Raw genomic sequence first — 18,042 nt, forward strand, 5'->3', positions numbered from 1 at the left:
TAGAGCTGATCACTCAAGAAGTCAGAATGTGGTAAACACCACTAGCAAAATGAGTTCGGAGGCTCCAAAAGAAGAAGGTTACACATTCACCTCACTTGGGGGAGTAGGGAAATCCAAAGGGCTAGATGAATGAACAGGAAGTGGAATCTACAGCTGTTTGCCACTATTAATTCATCTGTTATCACACTGGTGTTGATGAGTTCTTTCTGCATTTTAGCTTCCTTTGTGGATTCTCTGTAAAATGATCACCACTAAGAATGAATTAAAATTAATTAATTACTATTTCCTTGGTAAGCAAACTAAAATAAATAAATAAATAAATAAATAAATAAATAAATAAAAATCAACCTACCAACCAAAACCAAAACTAAGAACTTTACTTGGTCTTTATCTCCTCTCTCACCTTAAGAATGCAGAAGCCTCATTCATTTTCCTGTGTTTCTTGACCCCAGGAGAGGTGCGTTTTGTTGAGTTTCCCCCCCCCCCCAATGTGGCCCAATTTTCATTATGATCTTGTTGCTAACTACAAACTTTGAGATTCCTAAGTGTCCTTGCTTTCCTGAGGTGCAGTTGGGCTGTGGCTGCTTCTGTTAGTGGGCGCCCTGGGGGTTATCCGGGTATCCATTCCTGCAGGAAAAACCAAAGTGGGCAAGTAGAACAGGGGTAGTGGGGATCAGCGAAGACCAGGAAGCTGCTGAAAAGTCAGCTCTGGGTCCCGAGTTCTCGTCTTCCTGACCTTGTGAACCTCTCCTATAGGAAGACCCCTGCCCTAGGAGCCCACACCACCAGCACTTACTCAGTCGAGGCCTGCCTTGCTTGGGGAGGGGTGTGATGGGAGATGGCAGTGCAGAGGCTCTCATTTAAATATTTCTCTGCTGTATAAGGGTTTCTCAGACCAAGGAAACACCTCCCTTTTCTTAGAACCAAGAAGGGGCGGGGATGAGGACTTTCCTCAGGGCTGAGAGCGGGGATTCCCTCTCGAGGAACAGGCCATTTCCACTATACCCACAGAAGCTGAAGGCGACCACAGCCTGGGTGCTGGTGGCACCTGGCAACCTTCCTTGGACCCCTCATCCACTTCCCAGGAAGGGTCTGGAGCTCTGGCATCTGTGAAAGAACTCGCCCCCATTGGTTGTCCCCAAGGCACCCTCCTGCCGTCACTGTGTTATGCTAATGAGGGGGAGGCTTATTGGCTGGGCCTCTGACAAGTGCTAGGAAAGACCTGTGCTGGGAGAGCCGGAGCCCACCGCCTTCGTCCCCGCCTTCGTCCGGCTGAGCTCAGTGCTTGCTCTCCCTGTGAGGAAGGGAGCTGTGGCCGGGGATACCCTAGTGGGAGGCTCTGGTCCTTGCCTTTCAGGAAAGTGCCCAGCCATCACGCGGTGCTCACACCCACCACCTGCCCTCTTTCTAGGCACCGCGCGAATTTTCTTTTCTTTTCTTTTCTTTCTTTTTCCTTTTTCCTTTTTTTTATTTTTCTTTTCTGTCGGTGAAGTAACTTTTGCATTCCCACCTCCCCCCGGTCCCAGGGACCAGAGGCGGTGCCGAGCCTGGGGGCGGTTCCTTGGCAGCGCTGGTTCAAGTCGCAGCCAGACTTTTGCTCCTGGGCTCGGTTTGCATCATCCCCATCACACACCCTCGGGGAAGAGGAGCCACCCCTTTCCAGCCTCAGCTTCCGGCCGAACGACCCCTCCCCCTCCGGGTCCCCCAAGCCCTTCTCCCACCCTCCCCAGCAAGGCACCCCCTCCGCAGTGCTTGCTACCCCTCTCTGCTCTCCTCCATCCCTTGTTGGATGTTGCCCACTCCTTAAGGAAGGATGGTTGATTTGGAGAGCGAAGTGCCCCCTCTGCCTCCCAGGTACAGATTCCGGGATTTGCTGCTAGGGGATCAAGGCTGGCAAAATGATGACAGGTGAGTGGCATGGTGCAGCGTTCCACAAATACTGCTGGAAGCGGACAAGACTGGAGAGCTTTTGAGGGGATGGAGAGAAAGGGAGACCAGCACTGAGGGAGTAGAAGGGATTCTACATCTCTCCATTTTGACACTGCAGAGCAGTTGCTGTGGACAAGGAAATCCTTTTCTTTCCACTTTCTCATTCTTGAGAATCATTTGTTGCATTTATTGACATTCTTTGTCTGTGCTTCCCTGGTTGTGTGTGAGGTTGCAAGCAGAGATACAGTCGCATCCAAATGGCACGCAGTTGCAGTGTCAAATATTTCCCTGGTGTAGTTAATCTACCCCATAAATGTATGCAAGTGATTGAAAACAATCACAGTAGAAACTTGAAATCTCCTGCACCCTTTCCTACTCCTTGTCAGTGTTGTCTCGACTAGATGTTTGCTTGCCACTGGGAATCTTCCGCTGTTTGAGTATTTGGAGTTCAGGTGGGCAATTGGTTTAAATATGTAACAGGTAGTTAGTGAAGCAAGAATGCCTGGGATAGAAAATACACAGAACAGAGGTTCTTGTAGTATGATTCGTATATCTTTTCACCTAAATAATGCATATCTCAAAACGATAAGTTTCAAAGCTGAAATGTTTATTACTAGCAAAAACATTGCTTGTGTGTTTTATCAAAGGCATTAAAGCTTCATGCAATTTGCATACAAAATGCTCTGGCTAATTTTTTTGCACACTTTTTGTTTCATTGAATTGTTTTTTTTAAATGAAAATTTCACATATCACATGCCACATTTCCTTGTTTTTAAGTATGTACCACTAAGCTCTCCATGCAGATTAAATAATTTCCCGAAGTTCAGTTAGGCATTGATGTTTTATTTGAATTAAATCAAAGGTTCATTATTGGTCCAATTTGAAGTACATTTTGCATTCACTGTGCAATATGACTTCTGCTTTTTCCTCACCTCAGTTCCCAATACTAACTCCTATTGCAGTACTCCTGGGATTCTGTCATGGACTTGAATGATGAGCATCTTTCTTGGTCTTACTTTAGGAACTTAATGAGATTCCCATGGATGTTTTGTGGAGGGTGCTGTTTATATAGCATCGCTTCCTAGGCAAAATCTTACATACTGCTTAGAAATTTAAAGACCTCATTATCGGGTGATTGGCCATGCATCTAAATGAAGGCGTTAATTGGAGTTAACTGGAGTTAGCTAGATAATTAAATGGATGTTTCAATGAGTTTACATTACTAACTTGGCACCTACCACGGTTTGGATTCTTAGTGTTGGTTCTTTTACATAAAATTCACAGTTGTACTTTTTTTCCTTGACTTTTTAGGATTTTAAACTCTTATGAGTAAGTACACCATGCCATTTCTGTTTGCTAAGAGCACACACTCCTCTTTGCAATTCAGTCAGAGCAGCAACTTTAATCTACTCTGCTGTATATGCTGATTCAATGCCTAAGGAGTTGAAGAAGGACCACTTCCATGTTATAGTATACACACTGTTTCCACCAACAGATGCATTGAGGCCTCTGTTCATATTCTTTAGATTTCCTTCAACAAAAGCCTTCGGTATCGCCTCAACCAGTCATTCCTGCCCAGTAATTATGGGAGGACACTGGACACTGGGTGGGGAAAGAGTGGGGACAGAGTGACAATGAACTAATTTGGAGTTGGTTTGTTCTTTTACTTTTTTTTTTTTTAATAAGTGTGGTAGTACTTTTCTTCTTGAATAGAATAATTTAAAGATTTACTATATTGTGTCCAGTAAAATTCTAGTTGTGTGCCAATAGTTATTGTCTTCATATGGTGGACTTTATGGCCCTACTGACTGCTGTTATCAGTGTCCATATCCAAATAAACCTCTTTGCTTCTGAAGAAATCTGAATCAAGATGACTATCTTCTCTATTTAGAATTATTATTATTATTATTATTATTATTATTATTATTATTATACAGTCCAGTTGTTATCCCCCTCCCGGTCCACTCTCTCACAGTTTAGAATGACATCTTAGAGATGGAAGACTTTTGGTCTAGCTATAGGGTAGCAGATGATTTCTACCCTTGCCCTTGCTTTAAGAATTTTAAGGTAAATCTTAGCAGCTTGTGAAAGTAAATAAGGATATGATAGATGTGTTCTTATAGAGAAAATAAAATGTTGATGAGCCTATGTAGATACAAAATGTATCTCAGATTTGTTGCCTGAAACTCATTATGCACCTTAGCCTGCTTCAAATTCATAATTTTCCTGACTCAGCTTCCCACATGGTGGGTTTTCAAGCAGAATTCATCAAAACCCGCTTGAGAAGGTGTATATTCTGTATCATAGATTTTCTGTGACATAAGGTAGGATAGGGAGGTGATCGAAATTTATATTGTGCAAGCTCTTTGTAGGTAACCTTGAGCCTATGCTGTACAACATACAGTATGCAGAATGTGTGTTGCATGTGTGTGTGTAGTATTGTATACATAATATCTAAAGTGTGTGAATACATTCTCTAGTGTCATCTTATATAATCAACCCTTTCTCAACTGCATGTAATATCCTTTGCTCAGTAGAATATGAGTTAGCCTCAGCAATCCTGAGCATAGTTGGTGGCATTAGTCCTAAGAGATTTTGAAATACATTTGAGAGTTGATGAATGAGAGCACAAGATTTGCCTTGAGAATCTCTGCTGTGTATACAATGCATATTTATTTCTTTAAAACCCTGAGTATAATATGAGCATCTGTTTCAAATGATTTTGATAAATGTATTTATTGCCCATCTCTCTATGCAGCAGATACTTGAATGTTTGGTAGACATTGGGGTCTTATTAATTTGGGTTGAGAAGAATACACAGAGAAATATGAAACATTACTTTTGTCATGGAAGTAATTATTGAATAATAGGTGAATTTCTCAAGTATAATATTAACAGGTTTATATATGTATATGATGTATGCACACACATATAACATAAACATGACATTGTTTATGTTTTGACTATTTTCTAGAAAAATTTTCACCTTACAATGTCAAGAAAATCCAGTTCCCTTTGTAGTTAATATGTTGTACATTGACTTGAAGATAACACAGATGTCACCATATAAGACATGGACTAAAGTCCTCTATACATCTTTAGTGTAGCATTTAGAATATCTTGTGATTTCTTCTTTATTCCGTGATGAAAACTCATACATAGAGATTGGCTTCACATGGAAGCCATTCTGTAATGTGTAGACTCTTAGAAATGGTAAGAGCCTGTGTTTTCTATTTAATGTTTACTTGCTAAGTAATAACAATTCAAAGTATTCTGAAGTTAAACACTGGTATGTCTCAACTTTCAAAGACTTTCAGCAAGTTAATGCTGGCCTTTCTCCTCTTTCATTTTGAATTATTAAATTTTAAAGTTTGGAACACAGTGAAGTTGATGTCGATAGATTGTAACAATTCCTATTACTGCTAATGGACAGGTCTCAATTGTAGCCACTTATTTAATTACAGCCATTCACATTTTCAAAAGTTAGGGTGGTTATTTCAACTACAGTAATTTCAAGTATGTCCTTCCTGATTTATAGGTGACACTTAAAATCAATGCAAGCAAGTTCCTGGTGATTTGAACTAAAGGATTTGAACAAAGAGTACAAGTTAATCACTGAATAGCTTTAGAGATATCTATATAATAGGTAAGGAATTTGAAGAGATATTAGATTAGTTGAAAATTACTGCTGGGCAGTGGTGGCGCACACCTTTAATCCCAGCACTTGGGAGGCAGAGGCAGGCAAATTTCTGAGTTTGAGGCCAGCCTGGTCTACAGAGTGAGTTCCAGGACAGCCAGGGCTACACAGAGAAACCCTGTCTCGAAAAACAAAAACAAAAACAAAAACAAAAGAAAGAAAATTGCTAGGCATTATACCACAAAGTATATTACTGTATGTAATAGAATTTGATGTGAAGAATGGAACATTTGTATAAGCCACCAACTTATTTCCCATAGTAAATAACATTATCTTAGTTAGTAGTTATTTATTGTAAGATATTTAATTTAAACTTTTAAATTCAGATTATTTAATACACTTTAAGAATATTCTAAATTTCATCAAGTGCATAAAATTACTATTTTACTGGTTTAGTTATATAGTGCAATTAACTATATATAATGCCATAAAATGATTTAACATTTATTATTAAAAATTAATCTAGAAAAACCTGTATTTTCTTAGCACCATGCAAGAAACAATATAAACAAGGCAAAAAAAAAAAAAAAAAAAAAAAANAAAAACCTGTATTTTCTTAGCACCATGCAAGAAACAATAAAAAAAAAAAAAAAAAAAAAAAAAAAAAAAAAAAAAAAAAGGAATTCTAAACTGAAGTAGATATTAGAACAAAAAAACCTGACTTCTTCTCCATAGTTTGCATATATAAATTTGTATTCATGTCTGCATGTTTGGTAATTGTGTATGTGTGTATAAGTGGGTGTGCCTATGCACTTGCATGACCACGAGTGTTGAGGCTGGAGATTGTCATCCAGCAGGTGTTTTACTCATCCACTCTTCACTTTTCCTTATTGAGGAAGGAAGACCTCTAGCTGAGCCCAGAACTTGCCTTTTTGGTTAGGAAGTCATCATAAATGAGTGGCAGGTACTTAAACCATTGACCCATCTTCCTAGCCACAAATTTAATTTCTGTTTCGCATAATACATGAAACACAGAAAAACACATGGATATCATTGATTTTCAAGTGTTCACAGAATTGAAACATCACATGTTTTTTTTTTTTTTCCTCATGACAGAAACTCATACTGGAATGTAAATGTGAGTTTTCTAATTAGTTGATCTGGGGCAGTTAGAACACAGCAGTCTCATTTTCTACACATGGTATGAAACATTTGGAAAGCATTCCTCCTTCCACTGAGCAGTTATCTGCAGCTTCAACTCAGGCTTGTGGATGGGTGCACAACTATGTTTAGATTAGCGAAGAGGGAAATACATTTGATTAACTTAACCACAGCAACAGAATTATTAAACTAACCCCTTCCCTGTTTTTTAATAGTAACACCTATTCTGCAAAACAGAGCTTTGAGGGCCAGCAAGACATGTTACATCAGAAGAAGCTGTCTTACTTAAGCCTGATGATTTGGCTTCAATCCCTAGGAATCACATGATGAAAGTAGAGAAGAAGTTCATGCACGTTGTTCCCTGATGTCTAGGTGTTTTCTAGACAAAAATAGATAAATACATGAAAAAAACTAAACAAATTTGATAGACAATAAGAAAAGTACACAATACAAATGAAGGCTAAATGTAATTTATTTTTATGAAATAAAACATAAAGATGCAATGAGTATTCTAGGCTAAAGTTTCTTTATCTGATGGTAGTAGTAGATGCAGTACATCCATTTGCAGCTGTTTCCACTCATATTCTTGCTTATAAGAATCTTTTTAGAAAGATGTGTATTTTCTACATTCTTAAAAATAGTGTTTATGTTTTACTAATTTTGTTTATATGCCAGACTTGATGAGGGTTCCTTTAGAAAATGAAGTTTATAAAAAGTACTTTTTAAGAAGTTTAATGAATTACTTTACTTATTTACAGTCTGAAACTGTTAGTCTTGACTTTTCTAGGTATTCTTATTCATTAATAATTCTTATACATCTTATATCATTAAAAATTTAAAAATGATGTTTTCTTTGAGTTTTATGACTGATAACTTAAAATTTTTCTGCACAGTATCAAGAAAGACTATTATTTTTTAACAGCTTGTGACTAACCACGGGATATTTTATGTGACATAGAAATATAAAAACAATTTACTTTCCCTTAGGCCTTTAGTCTTCTAGTTCAGGTTGTTCTGGAACTAAGAATGTAGCCCAGGCTAGGCTGTACTTTGTTCCCTTCCATCTCTCCTCTCCAAATACACTGGTAACTCAGTTTATAAGGATCTTCACCATTCGATACCAGTTAACTTGTAGTTCAAGTAAAGAAATGAACACTAACATTGTGAATTAATAAAATTGTTCCTCAATTGATAGCAATAAAATAAAATTATCCTCCCAATATCTTTTTGAAAGTAAAATAGATATTAACATCTGTCGTATTATCAAAGAAGGAAAATATTAGATATCTTGGGATAAAAATGAAATATGAGAAAGTTCATTTTTTATAATCTTTTGTATTCTAATGTGGTAGAATTTAGTGGGTCAGAAAATTGTTGCAGTTGATACAGTTCTTTTAGTTGTCATAATAGGCTTAAACACCATCATGCTAGCTACAGAGTAAAAAATTCACTAGGTGCTTTGAGAATGTGAAATTGGAATATGTTTTTTTTTCATATATCAGACAATGAAATGTTTCAAACATATTTACTCTGAGTTTAAGGACTAAAGATATGAATTAATAAATGGTATAGGAAACTGAAATATCTGGGTTAGGTGCTCCTTATTAAGGGTGTCTGGAAGGAGAGATCAAGGAGTGTTTTAGGAAGTGAAAAAAGTCAGGGCAGTTTGACTAAGGACCCAGACTTCCAGAGACAAGTCTGGGCTATGACATACATAGACTTTTTTTACTCGAACCTACAGAAAATGGCTAATGGAGTGGAAGGTGTGTTGGAACACTGAAAAAACAAAACAAACAAAAAAACTTGATCCTTAACTCAAAATGAGAATTGAAGTTTATGTGTATATCCATTGTGCTGCTTGGATGTTATTTTTAAAGTTATCCACAGAAAAGCAAAACTATATGTGTGTGTATGTATATTTACATATACATATATTAGTACTTTGTTTTTATAGTAAATTTAATATTAAATAATCTATTAATGGTTTAATCAGTATGAAACATTTGAAATTAATATATAATACTAATTAACTGCAGTTGATTCTACTTTGAATGAAACCAAGAATCTTACCACATTCACAGTCTTAAGTTTTATCTTATCATCCAAACTATCTTATTAACTTTTATTTCCTTAAAAAATCATTGATATTGGTACCTTTTCTAATAGTATTCTGCCTTTACAGTTTTCTTAATCAAATGTCTGTGCACTAATGAATAGACACTATGGTTCTATGGGAATTGAAGTGCACTCACATCTTGTACTGAATTACTTTTCCATCTAATCTAGGATTGTTAATTGTCAGTTATCATTATGACTTGGAATTGGTACATATGAGCCAGTTGATATTTGAGTCCATAGAAATGTGGGATGTGCATGCTTGAAGGTGAAGGATACAGGCTCTGGCTCTGCCAAGGACAAATACAAAAACCCAGTGCTAGAATGGTGCTGTGTTCTCTGCCACTAGCTAGAGAGAAATCAACCATGGAGCAGATTAGAAATCTGCCCTTGACTGCCCTGTAACTGGGGACAGCTAGAACAAACTGTTTTTTTGAAGAGACTGTGATGCAGGAAAATTGCAAAGAAGGAACAAATAAATCCCTTCACATACATGGAAAAGGAACATTTATTTAAAGTAAATCATTTAGTGTCCTAGTGCTATTCAATTTATCTTTTTGATTGGGAAATGGGTATATCAGAGAATTGGAGGTGAAGACATTAAAACCAGGGAAGCTCTAGTTCTCTACAAGAAGTTAAGGAGAATATTTAGGGTGTGGGAGGCATAGTATGATCAGTAGGAAAGGGAAACCCAACGTATGGTTTTCCTTAATTTCGGATTGAACTTTGAATTGATCCTATTCACCTTCATCTTTTTTGACAAATAGTAGAACTCAGAAAGAGAAACCCACTGTTGAGATTAGCTGGTCTCCAAGGGCAATGACAAGTGACAGATCAGCAACTCTTGATCCCTTTCCAGTTCAGAGTCAGCATGACTTCTCTTCCCAACTGTGCTTTTAAAGTTCAGCACTTTTGCAGACATGGTACTGATTTAAATCCAGCATCATTTTCCCTAGACTGTGAGTTCTGTGAACTACAAGTTGAGTTTTTTCCCACTTTCACAGGATGTAGATATATTTAAGAAAGGGATTTTGCATTCAAAACCCAAACAGGGGCAAAAAAAGCAGCAAAGCTGGGAAATAAAGGCCTGATTGTCCTTGGTTTTTCTTATACAGGACTTATACAATCATAATGAAAGACTGCTATTACAAGGGCACACTTAACCCATCTTGTAAATCACTGTGTAAGTAGGGATAAAGGCAGATTAACACATTTCAACCTTGTTTAACTCCCTGGGGAAAAAAACTCCTAGATTGTCCTCATATTGCAAACAACTCATTATTGACAACAAGGTCCAGATGTGTGTTTTAATAATGGATAGCCTGCTGTCTCAGGCCTGTCAAAAATAGAAATGTCCCCCACTCTCCTAGGGATCAAAGAGAGTGATCAGCAAACTGCACAGGTACCATTAAGAGTGATACCATTAACAGCTATTGCCATGGTATGTAGAAATTACATTAATAAATTATAGATGGGATTTTTAGCATTTTATACCTTGGCTATCTCCCTACAAATGAGTTCATGTGTTATTTTATCCATTTCTCCTGAAAATACAAAGTATTGAAAGAAAATGGATGGTAATACTAAATTTAGTATTTGCTAAAAGAATGTGAACATTTACAAAGAGCTTAATGTGTTCAAGTCTTGTTCTAATCATGTTATATGCATTATTTACCTTTATATGAATTGAGAAGAATTCTGTCCCATTTTTCATTTCACAGATAAGTCAGAGATGCTATAGAAATTCACATTTTGTTTCAAGGTACAGGAAAAAAAATCAGAATCTCATTATTATGCTTGCAAAATATGCTTATAACATAAGTAGAGCTTGTGTTCTTCAAACAACAAAATGAAAGAACTATAAAACAATGCAAAGATTTTTCAAGACATAGAAATTAACAAAGGTTTGTATTCTCATAGCTTATATATGCTCATCTCCAGAATAATGTTAGGGTATTTAGAAGTTGGTATACATATATACACACACGTGTGTGTGTGTGTGTGTGTGTGTGTGTGTGTGTGTGCATGTGTATAATCATATAACAGACTACATCAGATTATACATTATATACATTGAACTTTATATATGATACTGATACATTATATATGATTGATATATGATATATTATACATCATCTATATTCTTTTTGCATCTAGAGCATTATGTGTTTAACAGATTGAAGAATGAATACTGAAATTAGAACAACTAAAATAAGGATTTGTATGTCTTTATTTGTCTTTATTTATCTTTATTTGAAATATGATAAAAGAAATTTATCACACAAGGAAAATGTAAATATAATAACACCACAATAGTAACATGGAAAAAAGTGAAAAGGTGAACTAATACTGAGTATAGGGGGGAATAAAATTCACTATTTAAGATTCTGTAATTAACTTTGAAACTCATCACAGGTTTGTTTTTGATGTTTTGGCCAGGGTATGCACTTTCCTGCTTTGGCTGATCTTCAGTGATTATTTTACTCGGATGATATTTTGCTTATCAGTAGAGCTTTTGAGGGTTTCCTCTTTATGTTCTGTTCCCTGAAGTATCTGTACCCTAATAGCATTCATTCTTTTAACCAGTGTCTTTGTGATAACGAACAATATCTTGCAGAGGTATGCTGGGACTTAGCTGTGATCATGTGCGATTATTTGATTAGGAACTTACTGCTTAGGTTGATCTATTATTATGCTTCACCTGCTCCATAGATTGGCAGTAGTTTCTAGAAATAGATGCAGTAGTATTAACTACAAAGAACACATAGCATGATGAGTATGGACTATATTTGGTTGGGTATAAAGTACTGGTGGATTGTGTGAATTCCATGGGTTTTCAAACAGTTCTTGGAGATGAAGCCCAAAAGTTAGGCAACATTATTCTCATTCTTATAGGATGAGAAGTAAACTACTTCAGGAGAAGACCAGTTTTCCCTGGTGTTCCAATTTAAAGACAATTGCTCCATTGGAACATTTCTCCTTATTCTCCAATCATAAAAGAACAGTACAATTTATAAGATGCTTCCAGCATTCTCACTGCTAAGCCCTGATGTGACTAGAAAGAACTTTCCACTTAAAGTCACTCATGTCTTTCACAATAATTTAAGGCTTTATTCACAAATTCCCATAGTAAACTTTGTGTAATTGTATAGAACATTATGACTTTGTCAAAGGCTGCAACAATGGCCTACAGGTAAAAGTGCTTGCCACTAAGCTTGATGTCTTGGGTTTTAGACCCATAGTAAACATAGTGGAAAGAACTGATCTCCATACATGTAACATGGCACATATGCACAGAAACACAAGTACATCATATAAATAAATACAGGCACACAAACAAATGATCAAAACACCTGGTCACAGTTTGAATTTAGTTATTTGTATGGCCCCATATGTCTTGATACATGGTATGTATACACATCTATTTATGTATAGAATATGTATTAACTGTATATTGTTCTCTACTCTTGGTTGTTCATTTATGATATAAATAATATGAAGCTAGAGCATAATTTGTGCTGATCCATCCCTCACCCTGTATGGATATAATCACTGTAGATCTTTTCATTTCCAAACTTTAGAGGAATATTTGTTATTTTAACAGCTTGTTTAGTTCTTACCTTACTTTTACTTTTCTTTCCCGGTCAGTTCTAACCATTCTTTCTTATTTATGCTGTTGCAGTAATTGCTAAGTTACTATTCATTCCAAGCCTCCCTTCTGCACTCCTCTCGTACTAAGCTTCACTGCCTAACTCAAGCCTCATTCATTCTATGCATTTCTCAAACAAGATTTGAGTACCCATAGGAAAGTACTTCTGTTTTAAAGCCTGTTGCATCATTGCTGCCAATTATATTATAGCCAAACCATTCCTTCATCATCCAAGGCTGTTCACTCATTAGCTTTTCTTCCCATATACGACTTCAAATGTAATTACTACCTTTCTTCACAGAAACCATCCCTTCTCTCACAGGTCAATAGCAGCCTCAGGGTCCTTGTGTTGCATCATGGCCTGAGTTTCTCCTACATCTCTGGCTCATGTCAATGCCTCCTTATTTGACTTCCAACGGGCTGCAGAATTAGACTTACTAATGAAATGCTTGAAATTAACTCTCCATATTTTGAGTTTTATGGTATTCTGTGAGGCATGTAGTTTTGCAGTTTTGCTTATTCTTTACAGGTGTGACACATGACTTTCTAGGGGAAAAGCCATACCTTCAATCCATTTTGGATTCTACACTAGTTAACAATGACTTATCCAAAAAACACCAGGGGTTGCAATTTTATAGTATTAGCAAGAATTTTACCTAAACAAAAGAATCTAAGCTGCAGCTGTGAATATCCGTGTGCACAGCATAGACACGTTATTATAATGGAAATAAAAAGGTCATTTGAATTCAAGGTTTTCTTTTTTCCCATCCTGTAGAAATAAAGTAGTTTTAATGCTCACTTTGAATCCAGGTATTGTAGTTTAAATCATTTGACTTGGAAATGTCTTTCCAACACCCAGTTTAATATTCACGAGGAGTTTTCCTTCAGAAAAAGAGAAGTGGGATGTGCTTCAGTCCATAATTTATACTGTGACGATTCAAATGATTGTTAAAATGAATTCAGAAATTTACCTGGGGAGCTTCGCAGCAGGCACGGCCTTTGTTTGTCCCAGGGAATGTGGAGGCAGAGTCCACGCATGATCAGCCCTGTCTCGCAAGGCACTATGTAGTGGCAGTAATAATTTCTTGGGACAATCAGGCTCGTATGCTTTTTTTTGTGCCTCCAATCTTAAAGAAATCTTTTCTTTTAAATTGAAAAACAGTGCTTATAATAGTTTAAGGGTGTGCTTAGTTTTGAATTGTTAGTATGGATAGCAATTATGTTAGAGAAAAATATGCAAACATGTCTAAAGAGACAGATCCCTGGAGAGAATGCACATTATCTTAGAACATATAGCCCCAGTGGTATACAGCAAGTTAATTCTTTCCAGTTTTTTTGTTTTGTTTTGTTTTGTTTTTTGTTTTGTTTTGTTTTGGTTTTGTTTTGGTTGGGTTTTTTTTAAGTTTTTTTTTGCCACATGGGGTACCACTTCTGTTGAAGCATCACCATGGTTTTCAGTCTCAGGAAGATGCTTCTTATGTCTCTTTGTAGTTGCAATTTTTTACTACACAGAAGTTAGTCAGAATTTAGCCACTCCCAGGAGTATACAATTCAATTTCTTTCCAAGAAATGAACGAATGAAACTAGCCTTACAGTGCTATGTTGTCTTGCTCATTCTAGTGGTTTTAGGGTGTTTTCTAATGATTTATTTTGTAGTAAATATTTTGTAGTAAATATGTATGAAGAAAGAAAGGAAGTTCCTCTGTGCCTACTAAGCTGTGCTCAAAATGAACTTAATTCTATTATAGTATGAGTTAAAGTGCCTTTTCAGATAGATTGGAAGGGTATGAGCTCACACTTAGGGATCCAAAATGGACAAAAGAGAGGAGTCACGCAAACTGGGATGCATTATACAAGGTGACATGACAACACAGATGGAAAAAAGACTCTTGGACATAGTACTCTAAAATTAAATTAATTTTTACATATTAAAAATCATATGTTGATATATATTGATTCAGACCAAAACTATAATAGGTAGATCTTTTGTAGGATGTGTCCTAAGACAAAACTTTGTGTATGTGCTAAACTATAAAACAAATTATATGCGAAGATGCGTATTCCCTGAATCTTAGGGGAAGATTATAGAGGAATTTACAAGTGAAAGTTTGAATCTTGCCATCTATAGATGAATTGGCAGAAGATTCTGAAAACGGGGATTGCATGTTCAAAGTAGTAACTTTAGTGGAGTATTTCCAAAGTACGTATGTGCAAAGTTTACAAGAAAAAAGAGTGAGTTCTAGCAGTGACTCCAGTGGACTATAAGTGGGTTGACAGTGAAAGGGAAAAAGGTTGAAAAATATCTAATAAGTGACCTTGCTGATGTTGCTAAAACTTGAGAGTGGACAGGATAGGTTGTGGGTATAAGATGAGTACACACACAAAAGTATCTGCTCTGTTCATTCAGTGAAACTGGCTACTACTCTTCTATTGTAAGCTGTAGAGGAGAATGCTACTGAATCACTGCTAATTGGAATAAAGTCCTAACTCCAAGAAAGGGTCTGTTTAGTCACTGATTTTTCAGTACTGACCAAGTTTATTTCAACTGAACAAGAAAGAGGGAAAACCGTGTTTTCTGTTTAATGACTTTGAAATCATGAGGTATTATTATGCTCTTCTTATCAGGAAATATAAATAAGTAAATATTGAATATTTTGCTATAGAAGAGTAGAAAGTCTGAACAGATTCTGGAGTAAACACAGAGGAAGTGAGTGAATGATGCATGCATAGTATATAGGATGCCCATATACTTATGATATGTGAGAGCTAAATATTGAATTTAAAACCATTCAAATAGATTTATTTTGCATTATTCACACTGTAGGTGGATTATTAAAGTAGTTACATGACACTTTACTATGTAAAGACAAAATTCAACTAAATGGAGTCTAAAAGCTTTTCATAAAAATCAAAGTATTTATTCTTTTGTAAGCTCTAGCAAATTCAGTTCAAATAGTCTTACTAATTAATATGGTAATGGGCATGCTGTGCTAGGAAATAGTGGAACAATTTTCCACGTTTTTAGTGTCAGAATTTATTGAAGAACAGTAGATTCACAGAGGAGATTGGTTTTAGTGGTAGCAATGTTCTAGATAATCCTTCAAGTTGATGTAAATGGGTGCTATTTTGATTTAATAACTATGCATATTAATAGTTATGCTATTGTCTGTGAGTTACAGGTATCAGTTAATCATTTATGATACACATCGAATTTTTATATATTGATTTTTCCCTTTATCCTTTTATAGTTTTGGTCAATGCACTTAAGGTGCAGAAGGCCCATAGACAAATAGAAGTGTGAAACTATCATAGTACACTTTACTTTATTCCTCTTGATACTTTAATACTTTAAAGATGTCCCCAAATTTAGAGGTCCTCATTATTTTCTAACCACAATATCTGCATTTCGTTTTCCTGTTTGTTTGTTTGTTTTTTTTTTTTTTTTTTTGAGACAGGGTTTCTCTGTATAGCTCTGGCTGTCCTGGAACTCACTCTGTAGACCAGGCTGGCCTTGAACTCAGAAATCCCCCTGCCTGTGCCTCCAGAGTGCTGGGATTAAAGGCATGTGCCACCACGCCTGGCTAGCTGATTCTTAGGAACAGGTTTGGATATCGATCCTCCAAGATAAGGATTTTTTTTTTTTTTTTTTTTTAGTATGAAATATGACTGTCAGGGCATGAGTTCAGTTACTGACAGTGAATAAGAAGGCAGTTATATTTCTTCAAAATATAAAAATAAACTCAAGAATATAAAGAATATCTGATAACATATACTAATGAACATCACTAGTATAAACATTCATAATTATGGGGTTTTTTTATTATCGTTAATCTTTTTCTTTTAGAGTCCAGTTGTTATCCCCCTCTCATTCTGCCCTGCAAGAGTTCCTCATCCCATTCCCCACCCCCAAGAGGATGTCCAGACACCCTCACAACCTTCTAGGCTTTCCCATTCCCTAGGGCCTCAAGTCACTCATGGTTAGGTGCATCTTCTCTCATTGAGGCTAGACCAGGCAGTCTTCTGTTGTGTATGTGTTGGGACCTCAGACCAGCTAGTATATGCTAATTATATTATTATATTATTATATTATTATATTATATAGTGTATGCTCAGACCAGCTAGTGTATGCTAATTATATTTTATTTGTAAAAGGAAGACACTTTTTAGAATACCTGTGCTATTTTCAGGGGGGTAACTTTCTTTCTTTTTTTTTTTTTTTTTTTTTTTGGTAAATGAGAATATCAGAAATATTTTTAGAACAGAAACGAGTCAGGCAAAGTATTATGATTAGGTTTAACAAAACACATGTTTGCTAATAAAGCATCTGATTTTTTTCCATTATTCCTGTGAGGATTTGACTTTATCCTAGTATTTCTAGACCAAGAGCACTGTAGTACATGTGTTCTGTTATTTGAGACCAATTTCGGTATATTTTACTCTACTAAAATTCTCTGTATTTTTTTTTTTTTTTGCCAAAGACTATTTTGATAGTAATTTTGATAGCATATACTTCAGAGTATGGTGCTCCATATTTATTTAATCAGGATTTGTTGCCATTGGTAGATTTCTCTTCAGTGCTGATACCTTACACTCTTGCCTTTAAACATGTATTTCTGGGATCTTGATGAGTATTCTAAAAAAAATTCCTAAATGTCAAATTACCATATTACTAGATACAAAATGAGTATATGCTTCTAATGTATGCTTCATTACAGTAAGCCAGAAATATGCTTAAACTGTATATTTACAATAGGCTTTTCACGTGCTATTATTTGGTTAAATTGGCTGGCTTCCATAATTACTTAGCTTCTAGATAATTTCAACGTGTAAGTTGCAGCAGGACTGAATAGCATCGCTCCTTTCTTGTTTCTGCATGCAGTTTTATACATTTGTGCATTTTTTTTATCACTGGCAAAACTGGAGCACATGAGCAGGAAAGCAAGGAAGTTGACATAGCACATGTGTTAGCAGTAACAATAAAAACTCCCTTCCTTAGCAATCTCAACAAAATGCTGTAATAAGCCAATGTTCTTGTTTTGCTAGCAAAAGTTGGCTTTGTGCTATTTGAATAAATGAAGGAAACAAATCACACATGAACATTGCCCTCTAGGCAATGCTAATAAGGTAAATAAGCAATATTCAGATTTTTTTTATTAGTCAAGTAAGTAATCACTTTTTCATGTACTATCCCAATGAGCAATAATTTTTGCTTCATATGTTTATTTTCTATGTGTTTGTGCACAATTAATCTTCTTTCAAGTAGTTGAGACTATCACATTTCATTATAATACTTCAAGTACCATCATATAGCCTGCGGAATATACACTGAGAAATTCAAAGTGCTTAAAGTCACTTGCTCTTGAAATGGAGGTTTAGATGAATAAGCAGAGAGTGCACTTCTGACTCTCTCACAGCTGATGTGCAAGCCTTTCAAAGTATTGATTATGCTGATTATATTATGCTGATTATGATGGTAGTAATTCTCCACACTGTTTTCTGAAGGATGAGCCAGACAGGCATTGAGCCAGAGACTTCTAGTGTGTTTTTGAAA

At 36.0% G+C, this 18,042-nt stretch overlaps 1 protein-coding gene across 5 annotated transcripts in view; it reads left to right on the forward strand.

Annotated features, from left to right (window-relative positions):
- The first annotated feature begins 1,274 nt into the window (after positions 1-1,274).
- Positions 1,275-18,042, forward strand: part of Kcnt2 (potassium sodium-activated channel subfamily T member 2) — a 349,821-nt gene continuing 333,053 nt past the window's right edge. For 3 of the 5 annotated variants that reach the window (XM_029539119.1, XM_021197656.2, XM_021197657.2), the window contains exon 1: positions 1,276-1,908. In XM_029539119.1, coding sequence (XP_029394979.1) covers positions 1,814-1,908 — 95 coding nt within the window. In that variant the 5' untranslated portion in view covers positions 1,276-1,813. Of the gene's footprint in view, positions 1,909-18,042 lie in introns of all 5 variants that reach the window. The other 2 variants (XM_029539117.1, XM_029539120.1) reach the window with 1 other exon arrangement.

This window comes from Mus pahari, chromosome 5 (genome assembly GCF_900095145.1).
Source record: "Mus pahari chromosome 5, PAHARI_EIJ_v1.1, whole genome shotgun sequence".
Classification (NCBI taxonomy): domain Eukaryota; kingdom Metazoa; phylum Chordata; class Mammalia; order Rodentia; family Muridae; genus Mus; species Mus pahari.